Source organism: Coffea eugenioides, chromosome 8 (genome assembly GCF_003713205.1).
Source record: "Coffea eugenioides isolate CCC68of chromosome 8, Ceug_1.0, whole genome shotgun sequence".
In the NCBI taxonomy this organism is placed as follows: Eukaryota; Viridiplantae; Streptophyta; class Magnoliopsida; order Gentianales; family Rubiaceae; genus Coffea; species Coffea eugenioides.
In genome coordinates this window covers 41,413,194-41,425,271 of record NC_040042.1, presented here as the reverse complement: position 1 = coordinate 41,425,271, position 12,078 = coordinate 41,413,194, and the positions used below count along the sequence as shown (strand labels likewise).

The following is a 12,078-nucleotide window of genomic DNA, read 5'->3' as shown; positions in this document are numbered from 1 at the left end:
GCAAAAGAATAAAGAGATGGAAGAGGGTAGGTCATTTTATAGAGCGTATTGAAACTATTTGTGTGTATCGTCAAGTCACGTAAGAAAGAAAAAACATGAAACGATAAGAACGAGAATACGACTTTATTATATATATATATGATTGTCTAAATAACAAGACAAATTAATCTATATCCACTTTTAATTTAAACAACCTACCTATGGCTTTTACGTTGTATTGAATTATCCTTTCTTCCTCTCGGATTAAGACATTGATAAAAGATCCATACTTTTTTGCTACTATTTATTATTTGAAAGACATTTGAAAGAATATTAAAATCTCATTTGTATTGTTATTTTTAGGAGTTTTTGTAAAAAAAAAAAAATATTATAGTAATTTGATGTATGTAAGGTAAATAAGTGATTGAAAAATATATTTAATTATATATAAGGTAAAAAGGTGATTGAGAAATTGAATTCAAGGAAAACACAAAAATTTTTCTGTGAAGACATTGGTTAAAATATGTGAAATGCACAACGGCGTCGCATGAGAGAACGGAAATAGCAAACTATTTTACCCTTTCTCTTTTTGGAACAGACAAACACCCAAACTACTATTGCAAATTAATTAGGAACCAATTATATATATATTTTTTTGCATAAAAAAGGAACCAATAAATCAAGCAGATCTCCTGTCTGTAGTCTGTTGGCAACGTCGCTTCGAAATGGCTCTCTTAGCTCGAAACGCGAATCGCCTGGGGCTAACGACGGCGTCGTATCAGAGAGCGGCAGGTTTAGCCTCAATCCACACTACCCTTCCGACAGCCTCTTCTCAACAGTCCTCGGCGGCACCGACGACCTACGCACGTGCGCCTCCTCCCTCAACTTCGTCCCCGACGGGCCTGCCCAAGGCAGCTGAATATGTGATCTCAAAGGTGGATGATCTCATGAACTGGGCCCGCCGTGGATCCATCTGGCCCATGACATTCGGGCTGGCTTGCTGTGCCGTCGAAATGATGCACACCGGCGCCGCCCGCTACGACATGGACCGATTTGGGATCATCTTTAGGCCTAGCCCTAGGCAGTCCGATTGCATGATTGTTGCTGGTACTCTCACCAATAAGATGGCTCCTGCTCTTCGCAAGTACGTTTTTAAGTAGTAATTCCTTAAGTTTAAATTTTTATCTATTTTCTCTTGTTCAATAGTTTTTCGACATTTTCGCATTGTTTTTTTGGAGATGAGTTCTTTGTTGGGATTTTGGTTTCCTCTTTTGCTGTCCCGAGGAAAGGCAGAGTAGGGATTTTGATACGTTGACTTTATGCTAATGAGTTTGTAAGTAGGTTTGATTATGTGTTCCCTTTCCTCGAGTTCGGGGATTTGGTTATTTAATTGTTGTGTGTAATTTTTATGCTATTTGTTGAGTTGGATACAAACGGCAATGGTCGTTCGAACTGCTTTTGATTTTGCTTGTCAATGATTTACATCGTTCTCGCTTGGTTGGATTTTGAAAATTTTCAAATTCCATCTGAGAAGTGTGGAGCTTTAGATTGTTAGTCTTATTAATAGATTAAGGTTTTAGGACTTTGGAAACCTGATTTTGATTTTGCTAATGTTTGAATTGGTGAACTTGCCGAGTTTTTAGTGAGGTTGTTGTTAGATAGGATAAAATTTAAAGGGTTCCTCCCTGTTTCTTTATCACAAGCTCTAAATTCCAGAGTGACTAAAGGAAGATTTTTCCAGAACTGAGGTGAGGGGTTGTGGAAGAATTGGAATACGAAGTGCCTTGAAGGAAATTGTTTGTGGTAGATTGGTGGGTGGATGTCTGTCCTTGAAATTTTGCTATCTTTTCTTGGTTGTTCTGTCTTTTAATTGTTTGGGGCTGCATGTCTTTGCCTCGTCTAGAAGAGCTTTTGGACTGGAGTGAGAATCCACTTACCCAGTCTGGAAGACCTGCAACACAATTATGCTATTAATTTTCTTTGTTGCAAATAGGCTGTTGCTTCTTGTATAAATTGTGGACATGGTGGGTACTTATCAGTGGTTAAGAATTAAGTTACCAAGGGTAAACTTCTTAGTGTTTGTGGGTCCATTTGATAATTTTATGCCGGTGCTTGTTAGCTTTTGCAAACTTGAGTTTTGGCATGCTGAATATCAAGTTATTTGTGTCCATTTGGAATAAGTCTTTGATACAAACTGATAAACATAATATACACCTAAGAATTTGCAGTGATGATCTCCTTTGCAAGTAAAGAAACTTTTGTATACAAAATGACGTGTCTATTAAGTGTTATACTGTACAATTGTGTGAAAGTAAATTAAGTGTTATACTGTCTATTAAGTGTTATACTGTACAATGGTGTGAAAGTAAAACCAATCATGGGGTCTGCCCCCAGCATATATCCTATTCATGCTGTGTTCACTTTTTTTTTTTTCACCCTTCCATCCCTGATCCAGTTTTTTCTTCTTGTCCTTGTTGTACGTTTGTGAGTTTTACCATTTACTTGGTGTATTTTTTGAGGCAGTATTTTAATGGTCAAAGGCCTTCTAGAACTTGATTATTAGGTTGTTGATATAAGAATAAAATCAGTTGTGGCGGTGCTTTCTTCGGATGTTTTAATAGAATTGAGTTGTGGTCAAAACAGCCTGATAAGCGTGAAGGATTGTAAATTGTTTTTGTTGTTATTTGAAAGGATTTGTGTTTGGACACAAGTTTACTTCAGGACTCTTTTGAATGAAATGTATCGTACTAGTTCCTATGAACTAAAACTTCCAGGATGTTGTATAGTTAATACTCAATAAAGCATGTTCCTGGATCACTCTGGCTGTCTCTACTACACTGCTTACGAGGCAGCAGTATTTTTTGGAACTATGCTGTGCCTAGCTTTTCTGTGAGGATTGGATATTTTTTATGTTTGCCTTTCCTATCTGATCTTTATTCACTAGAAGAGAGTTTTCTTTTGGTTCATAGAACCATTGGAATGTCATTACTCTTGAGAATGTTATCCATTTTTTGGTGCAAAAGTTAGAAGATCAACATGTTGAAGTTTATTTGTTATATATCTTTCTTTTTGTTGGAGAATTGTTCGCTTGTTGGTTGGGGAGCCTTCTTGTTTTGTCAGAAAACCTGTGGGCAGAATAATTAACTCACATATTCTTGGTGATTTGTGGAGGTTACTATATCAAAAAGCAAACTTTTGTTGAAAGATTTGGCAGCTATCAGTTTGGTGTATATGTCTTGACCTGATTCCATATGTACTGCTGCTTAGCATAGTCATTCTCGTGGATAATTAAAGTTCACTAAACTGATTATCATTGTTGTGTGCGCATATTGGTGGTTAATCTAATTTGGCAAAGGACTGCTGTTGATTCTTTTTCTTCTTTCAAAATGTTCCTGCAGGGTCTATGATCAAATGCCTGAGCCTAGGTGGGTCATATCAATGGGAAGCTGTGCAAATGGCGGGGGATACTATCATTATTCCTATTCTGTTGTTAGAGGTTGTGACAGGATCGTGCCAGTTGACATTTATGTCCCTGGTTGCCCGCCATCTGCAGAGGCTCTTCTTTATGGACTTCTCCAGCTGCAGAAGAAAATCAATAGGCGCAAGGATTTCCTTCATTGGTGGACAAAATAAGGCTTGCTGATGCACTTTAGGGCTGCTGTGGCTTGCTTTCTGTTGGAATAAACCAAACTGTGTGGTTTCCCTTGCTAAAAAGTGATGAAAAGGAAAAGTTAGTTGGGCTATTACGGTATTACCTACCAGGAACTATATTGTACGTTGTTGTACTGAGTAGCCACTGGTGTTGCTTGGAGCCATATACTATTGGTTTTGTTTCACTGTTTATCATATCTTATAATAAAGACGCAATGTGTTAAGTGCGCGTGTTTTTTTCAACTTTAACACTGAACTAGATGAGAGGGCTTCCTAATCATTATTGTCGAGTTGGACATGGTGTTCTACTAGACTCGTTTCATTCATTCAATTAGGTGTTGTTGCTGCTAATATCATGCTAATGTAAACCACTATTTTTAAAAAAAAAAAGATTTCTCTGGCTCTAATCGTCTGGTTTGCCTCAATTCTTTAGGGTAAGGTATCACCTACTGTGCTAATTAAATCTGTCTTTCAGTCTACCAGTTTTGTTTCTTTGTTTTGTGCTCTTGCAAGAGCAAGATCGATTAAACTACTGCATTATATCATGCCCTTCGGGTTAAGGAACCAATGAATAAGGCAATAGTTGCATTTCGTTAGCTGTCAACTTGTGTTTTGGACGATGTCCAAAATTCCGTGCTAGTAAAAATGTTTAAAGGCCATCTTCCAAAGAAAGGTTTATGAATGCTCAATACAGCGACAAACACGAATTTTACATAATTTCAGTCTTTGGAAAGAGGAAGCTACTCTAGCAAGCACAAGCCAACTGTCACTGAATTTAAGGAGAATCACTACTGTGTTCTGTTTTTATAGAAATCAAGGGAATTGACAGTCTACACCCTAATCAAGTTCAGTTTTTTGTTTTTTTTTTACAAGTTCGGATTGCTACTAAGTTGAGAAAAAAAAAAACATGGGAGTAAATTTCGCACCTCTTACTTCAATGCCTGAAAAATGGTCTGGAGAGCTTCTCCTCTGGGCTCAACTTTGATGGTGATCCTCTGGACTTGCTGCTAATGAAGTCCTCCATGAAACAAGAGTGATTGCTACTCCTGCAGCATCTGTGTGGTGTTTCCGAGTCTTTCGTATCAGTTAGGGGCGATTCTAGATGATATGGGCTTCTTTTTTTGGGCAGATGGTATTCAAAAAAAGTTCGTAGGGATCATGTTAATCTAGTGCATAACTTAGACAAGCAAGCCAGACTTTTGTAATGTATAACTCTCCGTATATCTAATAAAATTCAAGTTTCCTTTTCGAAAAAGAAATAGCATTTGGAATTCAAGAAATAGATGACTGAATAACAAATGTTAAAAAAAAAAAAAAGATTAAATAGAGAATGCTAATTTCTTGTTTTAGGAATGGTAACGGGGCGACAGTAGGGTGAGGGTTGGGGTAGGGAACCCTTCCCCTGCCCTTGTCTCGCAAGTGCTTGTGAGGGCGAATAAAAATTTATCAAGTGTAAAAGAATAAAATATAATTCGTAATTTAGTATAAATGTATAATTATTAGTATAACTAATAATATTAATTATATTACATGTACATAATTTGGTACTTATAACTAATAATATAATTATTATAATTAATAAAATTAAATATATTATGTGTATAATTATAATATATATATTAATTTTTTTTAGGCATGTACCCCTCCAATCTCATTTTCAAATAGGTCCCATTAAGTGTACTCGCTTCAATTGTTATCCCAATCTAGTCATCCCAATCAAATCTTAACCACAAAATACTTCAAAATGAAATAAAAAAGTAAAGAAAAGAAAATTTAAGTACTATTACTATTAAAACAATTAAATAACAGGGGGTTAAGAATTCTGGGCTCAGACAATAATGGGTCAAAGCTCACTAGGCCCACTAAAAGCTCAAATCATGGCGGAGTAAATGGCTTTTATTAACTTTTTAAAGATTAATATAAAAATAAAAAAAGAAGCAGAAATAACATTAAAGTTACAGTAGTGGTAACTGGTAATAAAAACTACCGAGAGCGACTATTCTAAATCCCAAAAGCGGAAAAGTAAAAAACGAAAAAAAATCTCACTGGTCAGCCCGGCCAATCGATCTACTATAAAATGGTCTAACAATCAACCCTTCCTCGGTCTCTTCTTCTCTCTCTTTCTCTCTCTAGGGTTTTCGCAACCCTTTCGTTCCCCCATTTTTATATCTCTCTCTCTCTGTCATCCGAACCTGTGCACACGGGAAAAATATCTGTATCTGAACGAGCAGCAATGGCGGAAGAATTGCAGTACGGTTCGGACTCACTCTCCAATAAGAGGAAGTACGAAGACAGCCAAGCGGCTCTTCCGTCTAGGAGCCGACCGACTGGATTTTCTGCTCCGATCTCTTCTCAGTCGCCTCCGGACTCCAAGCAGCCTCCGGCTTACAACACCGTCCCACCGCCTATGGATGAGATCCAGCTTGCTAAACAGAAAGCTCAGGAAATTGCTGCCAGGCTCTTTAACAACGTTGATCCTAGCAAGAAGCCTAGGGTTGATAACGGTGGCAGTGGTGGATATGACTCCATAGAACGTACGACTTTCAGCCTTTATTTTTTTATGTGTTTCTGCAGATTTTTTTTTATTTCTTCTCTGCCTTTCGCCACTCTGGCAAGCTTCCTTGTAATTTTCGTTTGCCTTGTGGCGGTTGGGTTTTTTTGAAGTTTTTTTTGTAGCTGTTTTGATCTTCAAACTAAATTTTTTGCGTATTAACCTGTTTATATGTAATGATGGTGATATTTCATATTTGCGGAAGAAAATCTGTATGCTTGTTTCAGGTGTATCTCATTACTCTCGCCTTGTAGGATTTTGTGTGAGGGCAATGACTAAATTACAGCACGAGTCCTTGCCCCCTCCTTTTTTTTTTGGTTTTCCGGTTTCTAATTTGATCCTTCAGTGTGCGGCTCATCCAATTATATGCTTTCCACAAAGAGAATGCTTCTGCATATTTCATTCACCTTTTCATATTCCTAGGTCCTTCTGATGTTAGTAGCATTCAAGTGATGCATAAACTTCCATCTTTGATTGAATGCAGCTGTGGTTCAAAAGCCCTTGAGTGGTGCTCCTTCAGTGCCAAGTTCATACGGGTATCCTGGTCTAAGTAAGAAGATAGAGATACCTAATGGACGGGTTGGAGTGATTATTGGTAAAGGTGGGGAGACCATTAAGTACCTTCAGCTTCAGTCTGGTGCAAAGATTCAAGTTACCAGGGATATGGACGCAGACCCTCATTCTCTGACTCGAGGGGTTGAGCTGATGGGTACCCCTGATCAGATTACAAAAGCTGAGCAATTAATTAATGATGTCCTTAATGAGGTAACTGTTTTGGTCACGAAAATTTTCACATTTGATTTTTTTTTGGGTACTTTGCTATAAATACTAGGGAATGTTTAGGTTGTAGGATTGTATCTCATTTCAAACAATCATTGGTTTCATGACATTCAGTGTAACTAAAGGTTGAGTAGTTATTTTTGCGTGATAGATCAGCTGAACTGGGTTAATAAAACATTCCATATTGCTCACAGGCTGATGCAGGTGGTTCAGGCATAGTTTCTCGAAGGGTAACTGGACAACCAGCTGGAGCTGATCAATTTGTCATGCAGATTCCAAATAACAAGGTCAGTTCCAAAAGATGGTTGACTATTAGATGGTAGACTTTATCCCTTCTGTTGTTGACTAAATTGATGTGTTCGTTGTAGGTTGGACTTGTTATTGGTAAAGGAGGTGATACCATAAAAAACATGCAAGCCAGAACCGGTGCTCGGATTCAGGTGTGCATCTTTTTTGCATTTGTTTCTGTTTGATTTTTCTATTCCAGATTCAGCTTCTTTTAGTGGGATCTCACTCCTCAATAATAAAAGTTCTACTTTAATTTTCATGGCTTTGTCAATGTTACAGCTAAAATATTTTGTTTTGCCATGAGTAAGTGGATGAAATATTTTACACTGATAGGTGCTGTAAAAAATTTTGCAGGTGATACCGTTACACTTGCCCCCAGGTGATACATCCACTGAAAGGACACTACAAATTGATGGCACTAGCGAACAGATTGAGGCTGCAAAACAATTGGTCAATGAAGTCATCGCTGAGGTATGTTTTGATGACCATAAGTATTTGAGTTTCATCTCTGGCAGGCATTTAGTTGCCCTTGAGAAGAAATTTGATTGCTATGATTCATTTTTTGGACTTTTGCCTGGATGTCTGCTTGTTAGTCTGCACACGCAGACAGGAGATCAAGCTTGAGCTTGGTAACAAGTAGATGCAACCCATTATCTTTTCAAAACATTTAAACCATGTATACTGCTGTTTATTCATGGTTTGGTCTTAGAGTTATTTTTTTCTGCCTCCCTTTCTTTGCTATTGGGCCTTTAGATCCAGTTAAATTGTTCACAATCTGATAGTTAGATGTGTTTTGCTATTGCAATATGAATGCCTTTTTGGTTTAGTTGTTTTTTATATTTGTTATGTGTTGCTTTTAAGTAGTGGACTTTTTTTAGGGGTGTAGCTTCCTTACTATGATGTTACTTACTTCACAACATGGAAACTACATTTTGATGTGACTGTTTTGCTTATTGCTGGCTTTCTGATGCTGTGGGTTTTGCGAGGTGATAGGTTCTCAGACTTTTTGGACATCTTTCCTGTTTCTGAATCATACTTGGTTCGAATGTGTCCAAAGCAAGTGCTAGTATTGCCAACCATTTAACTCTCCCTCCTTAAATATGATAATATATCTTCAGAGTATGAATTGTTTAGATGCTTAGTTTCAGTTTGACAATAGGCTCTTAGTGGTGTGCTATTCTGAAATTAGTACACCTCTCTAATATAGATAGAGAACAGATTTTGGCATATGGAATATCTCTGCAGGATCACATTTGGTGTTCCAAGCTGTATATTCTTTTGCAGTTCATTATTGTTTACAGATCAGTTTTGATGAGTCGTGGAATTAAGACTGGGGATCTTGGAAGTAGAAAGTCAAAGTTCAGGTTTGGTGGTGTTGATGGCTTCATTGGTTATTGAGATATATGCGTTAATCCTATATTGAACTATTCGATATCTGGATATGTGGTTTTGTGTGAGGCAGGTATCTGATCAGCCTTTTCCATGAGGTAACTAAGGCTTTATAAAGTTCTTGTGATATTGAAGGATATATCTTGAACTAAGTTATGCAGTCATCCTCAGTTGAAATGCTTGAGTATATAGCTTTCGGGTTCCGACATTCTTGTCTTGGATTATGCTGGTTCTTTTTGTGTATCTTAATACTGATTTTGTTGTTGGGAACAATTGTAGGGTTAGTAGGTAATGGACTTTAGTGACACCAACATGGACCCATTTAGTGTTGGTGTTCCCTCAGCATTTTTCTGGTATGGTTCTGAACCTCTTTTCTGACAAATGTCCTCATATTGTGGAGATAAGGACCAATTTGGCCTAGATGCAAGGGAGCTGACTGCCATTAACTCTCTGTCTGATTGCAAATGAAACATAGGCAAATGGATAATTTATCTTGGCATTTTCTTGATTTTATTTAGCTTGAATCAAGGGAAATGATCGGAAGTTATTGCGATTTGAATTTTTTCTTCGTATTCCTATTTAACATTAATTGTCTCTTATATTTTTGTTGTGTGGGGGGATAACTGGATGTGTAAAACCTCAAATTCAGCCAGAAGAGGTTAACTTGTTACTCTATTCTGGTTTGTTTGCTGGAAACCTTTTTTCTTTATCCCTTATTTTCTTGAATAGACTGAGTTTGTTTGGATAAGAGTTTGTTTAGATGATTTATTTGAGATATTTACTGTAGCACTTTTTGTGATGTGATGTATGTGAGATAAAAAGGTGATTGGGAAGATAAAAAGATGATTGGGATTTGTGAGGCAAAATATTTTTTTCCAAAATCTCTTTGTCCAAACAAACTCACTGTCTTCTAAACTCTGCTAACTGTTACCCTTTCTCTTCACATGCATTCCCCCCCTCCCATGAAGAGTAATTGGTAACTGGATCTCCTTTTGGACATTCATTTCTGCCGTTTTTGTCTCAGTTTGGTGAAAATCTTTTGGTGATTTAAAGTACATATGATTGCATAACCTTCTAGGGTAATATAATATTCGCGTGACGAATGTTGATAGAATATTTGATGCATCATTTTCTTTTACATTTAGACTATCAAAGTTCTCGTTGCTACTTTCATTTATCATCTGTTGCTCCTATTGGAGAAGATCATCTGGGTGATTGCTTGTATATGAGGCCTGTATAGTTTTTCCTTGCCTTTTCTTTTGTACCTATTCGCCTCGAATAGGAGAGGATGTGCTTCTGCTGGAGTATTTCAATAGTGCCAGCCCCCCAGTACGGTATGTAGGCGTCTAACTTTGCTTAATGGAAGTATGCTAATATGATATGACTTTTGGTGTACACAACTTGAATACTGATTACTCTGTTATTTGCACTTTTATGGGTACCTGTGTAACAGTTTCCACTTATCTCTTCGTTGTATGTTGTATTGTATGCATTGAGTGAGATCTGCATTGTTCATTTAAGATATCGAATTCATGCAGAATCGTATGCGTAATTCTTCTATGGGAGGAGGTTATCCTCAGCAAGGTTACCAAGCTCGGCCTCCTGCAAGCTGGGCTCCTCCTGGTCCACCAATGCAACAACCTGGCTATGGTTACCTTCAGCCTGGAGCTTACCCTGGCCCTGCTCCTCAGTATAACATGAATCAGCCACCTTACCCTGGTTATCCCCCTCAACCTACCTCTGGTGGATATACCTCTGGCTGGGACCAGACAACTGCTCCATCAAATCAGCAGAATGCTCAGGGAGGTGGCTATGATTACTATAGCCAGCAGCAGCCTCCACAGCAACAGCAGGCTCCGGGAGGTCCTGGTGGTCCTACAGACAATTCTGCCTATGGTTATAATCAGGCTCCAGCTTCAGGTTATAGTCAAGGGCAAGGTTATCCTCAGGATGGTTATGGGGGATACCAATCTACTGTCCCTCAATCTGGATATGCTCAATCCCAGCCAAATGCTGTACCTGGGTATGATCAGCAACAAGGTTATCATTCTGCATCTGGATATGGTAGTGTATCAAACCCACCAACTGATGGCCATACACCTTCGTATGGAACTCAAGCTGATGCCAGCCAAGCTCCACCTGTGCAGTCATCTGCTACTGGCCAGCAAGGTTATGCTGCTGGTCAGCAGCCAAGTCCTAATCCTAATTACCCTCCGCAAGGAGCTGCCCAGCCTGGTTATGGAGTACCTCCAACTTCCCAAGCTGGTTATGGGACTCAGCAACCGTCAGGTTATGGCTCAAGCTATGGGCCCCCGCAGACTCAAAAGCCTCCTACTAGTCAACCAGCTTATGGGCAAACTCAGCAGTCACCTACTGCCCAAGGAGGTTATGGCCAGCCTGGGTACCCACCTGCTCAATCTGGTTATGGACCACCATCGACTGGTTATGGAGCCCCTGCATCTCAGCCAGGATATGGAGCCCCTGCATCTCAGTCAGGATATGGAGCCCCGCCTTATGGCGGACCACCAGCGTCTCAATCTAACTACGGGCAGCAGGCAACGTACAGCAGTGCTTATAGTGGTGGTTACTCCAACTCCCAGCAACCACCAGCATACTCTTCTGATGGCAGTTCAGGTGGCAATCCCCGGGGAGCATATGATTCAACTACAGCGTCTCAGGCTAGCCAGCAGCCAAGCGGGGTCTCAAAAGCCTCGCCTCAGGAATGATGCATGTAATGGGGATCATGGCTGGCTGGCCTTCTTATCATGGTCTATATTCAGGGTCTTTGTTCCATTTGTCTTAGGTTCGGTGGTGAATTTTTCCTAGGTCTTTGTAGGTCTTGTAGTGTTAGTGGATTAAATGCTTGTTAGAATTATGGCTTTAGACTTGCGGAGTATGACTGTAAAATTGTTTTGGTTTATGTCTTTTGTATGGTTGAACTTTCTTTAGATCCTTATGTTCATCACAAATTGCTTAGTCGGCTACATGATTTGCTCTATCTGCTAGCGGTTTTCTGTTTTAAGTGGCTAGATGTGTGCAATTCTTTGGACTGGTACCTGCATTGCACTTTAGATTTGTGCATCACAGGATTGTGTGGCCGTAGCGATGACAAATTCTACTATAATAGGAGTTCTGTAATGTTTGTTACAGGGTGGGGTGGTTAATCCTGTATGCGGTCTCGGTTCCATGCGGCTCTTCTTTTTCGATCTTTTTACGCCTAGAGTCTTGTGGCGTCGATGATTTTAATGGTCTCATTCGTTTCTCTTTTGGATGGTCCTCTGTATTTAGTGCTGTTTGGAACCGTCTTGTAAGCAATAGCTAGCTAAAATGGATGCTTGTGTTCGGATAAATCAATCCCTCAAATAACTCTTTCAGAGCAGCTCGAGGAGTAATATTTAGATTGAGTAATGCATAATTAGGTTGGAACGAACCCTTTTACC

At 39.0% G+C, this 12,078-nt stretch overlaps 2 protein-coding genes across 2 annotated transcripts; both read left to right on the top strand.

Moving 5' to 3' along the window:
- The first annotated feature begins 660 nt into the window (after positions 1-660).
- On the top strand, positions 661-3,941 carry LOC113779242 (NADH dehydrogenase [ubiquinone] iron-sulfur protein 7, mitochondrial-like). Its single transcript, XM_027324772.1, has 2 exons — positions 661-1,123; positions 3,378-3,941. Exons 1-2 carry the CDS (start codon positions 705-707, stop codon positions 3,610-3,612), a joined length of 654 nt encoding a protein of 217 aa, XP_027180573.1. The 5' UTR covers positions 661-704; the 3' UTR covers positions 3,613-3,941.
- A 1,810-nt stretch (positions 3,942-5,751) lies between these two features.
- On the top strand, positions 5,752-11,636 carry LOC113779633 (far upstream element-binding protein 1). The gene is made up of 6 exons (XM_027325291.1): positions 5,752-6,164; positions 6,666-6,946; positions 7,156-7,248; positions 7,330-7,401; positions 7,604-7,720; positions 10,177-11,636. The coding sequence occupies exons 1-6, from the start codon at positions 5,864-5,866 to the stop codon at positions 11,362-11,364; spliced, it is 2,052 nt and encodes a 683-aa protein (XP_027181092.1). The 5' UTR covers positions 5,752-5,863; the 3' UTR covers positions 11,365-11,636.
- Positions 11,637-12,078: the final 442 nt, after the last annotated feature.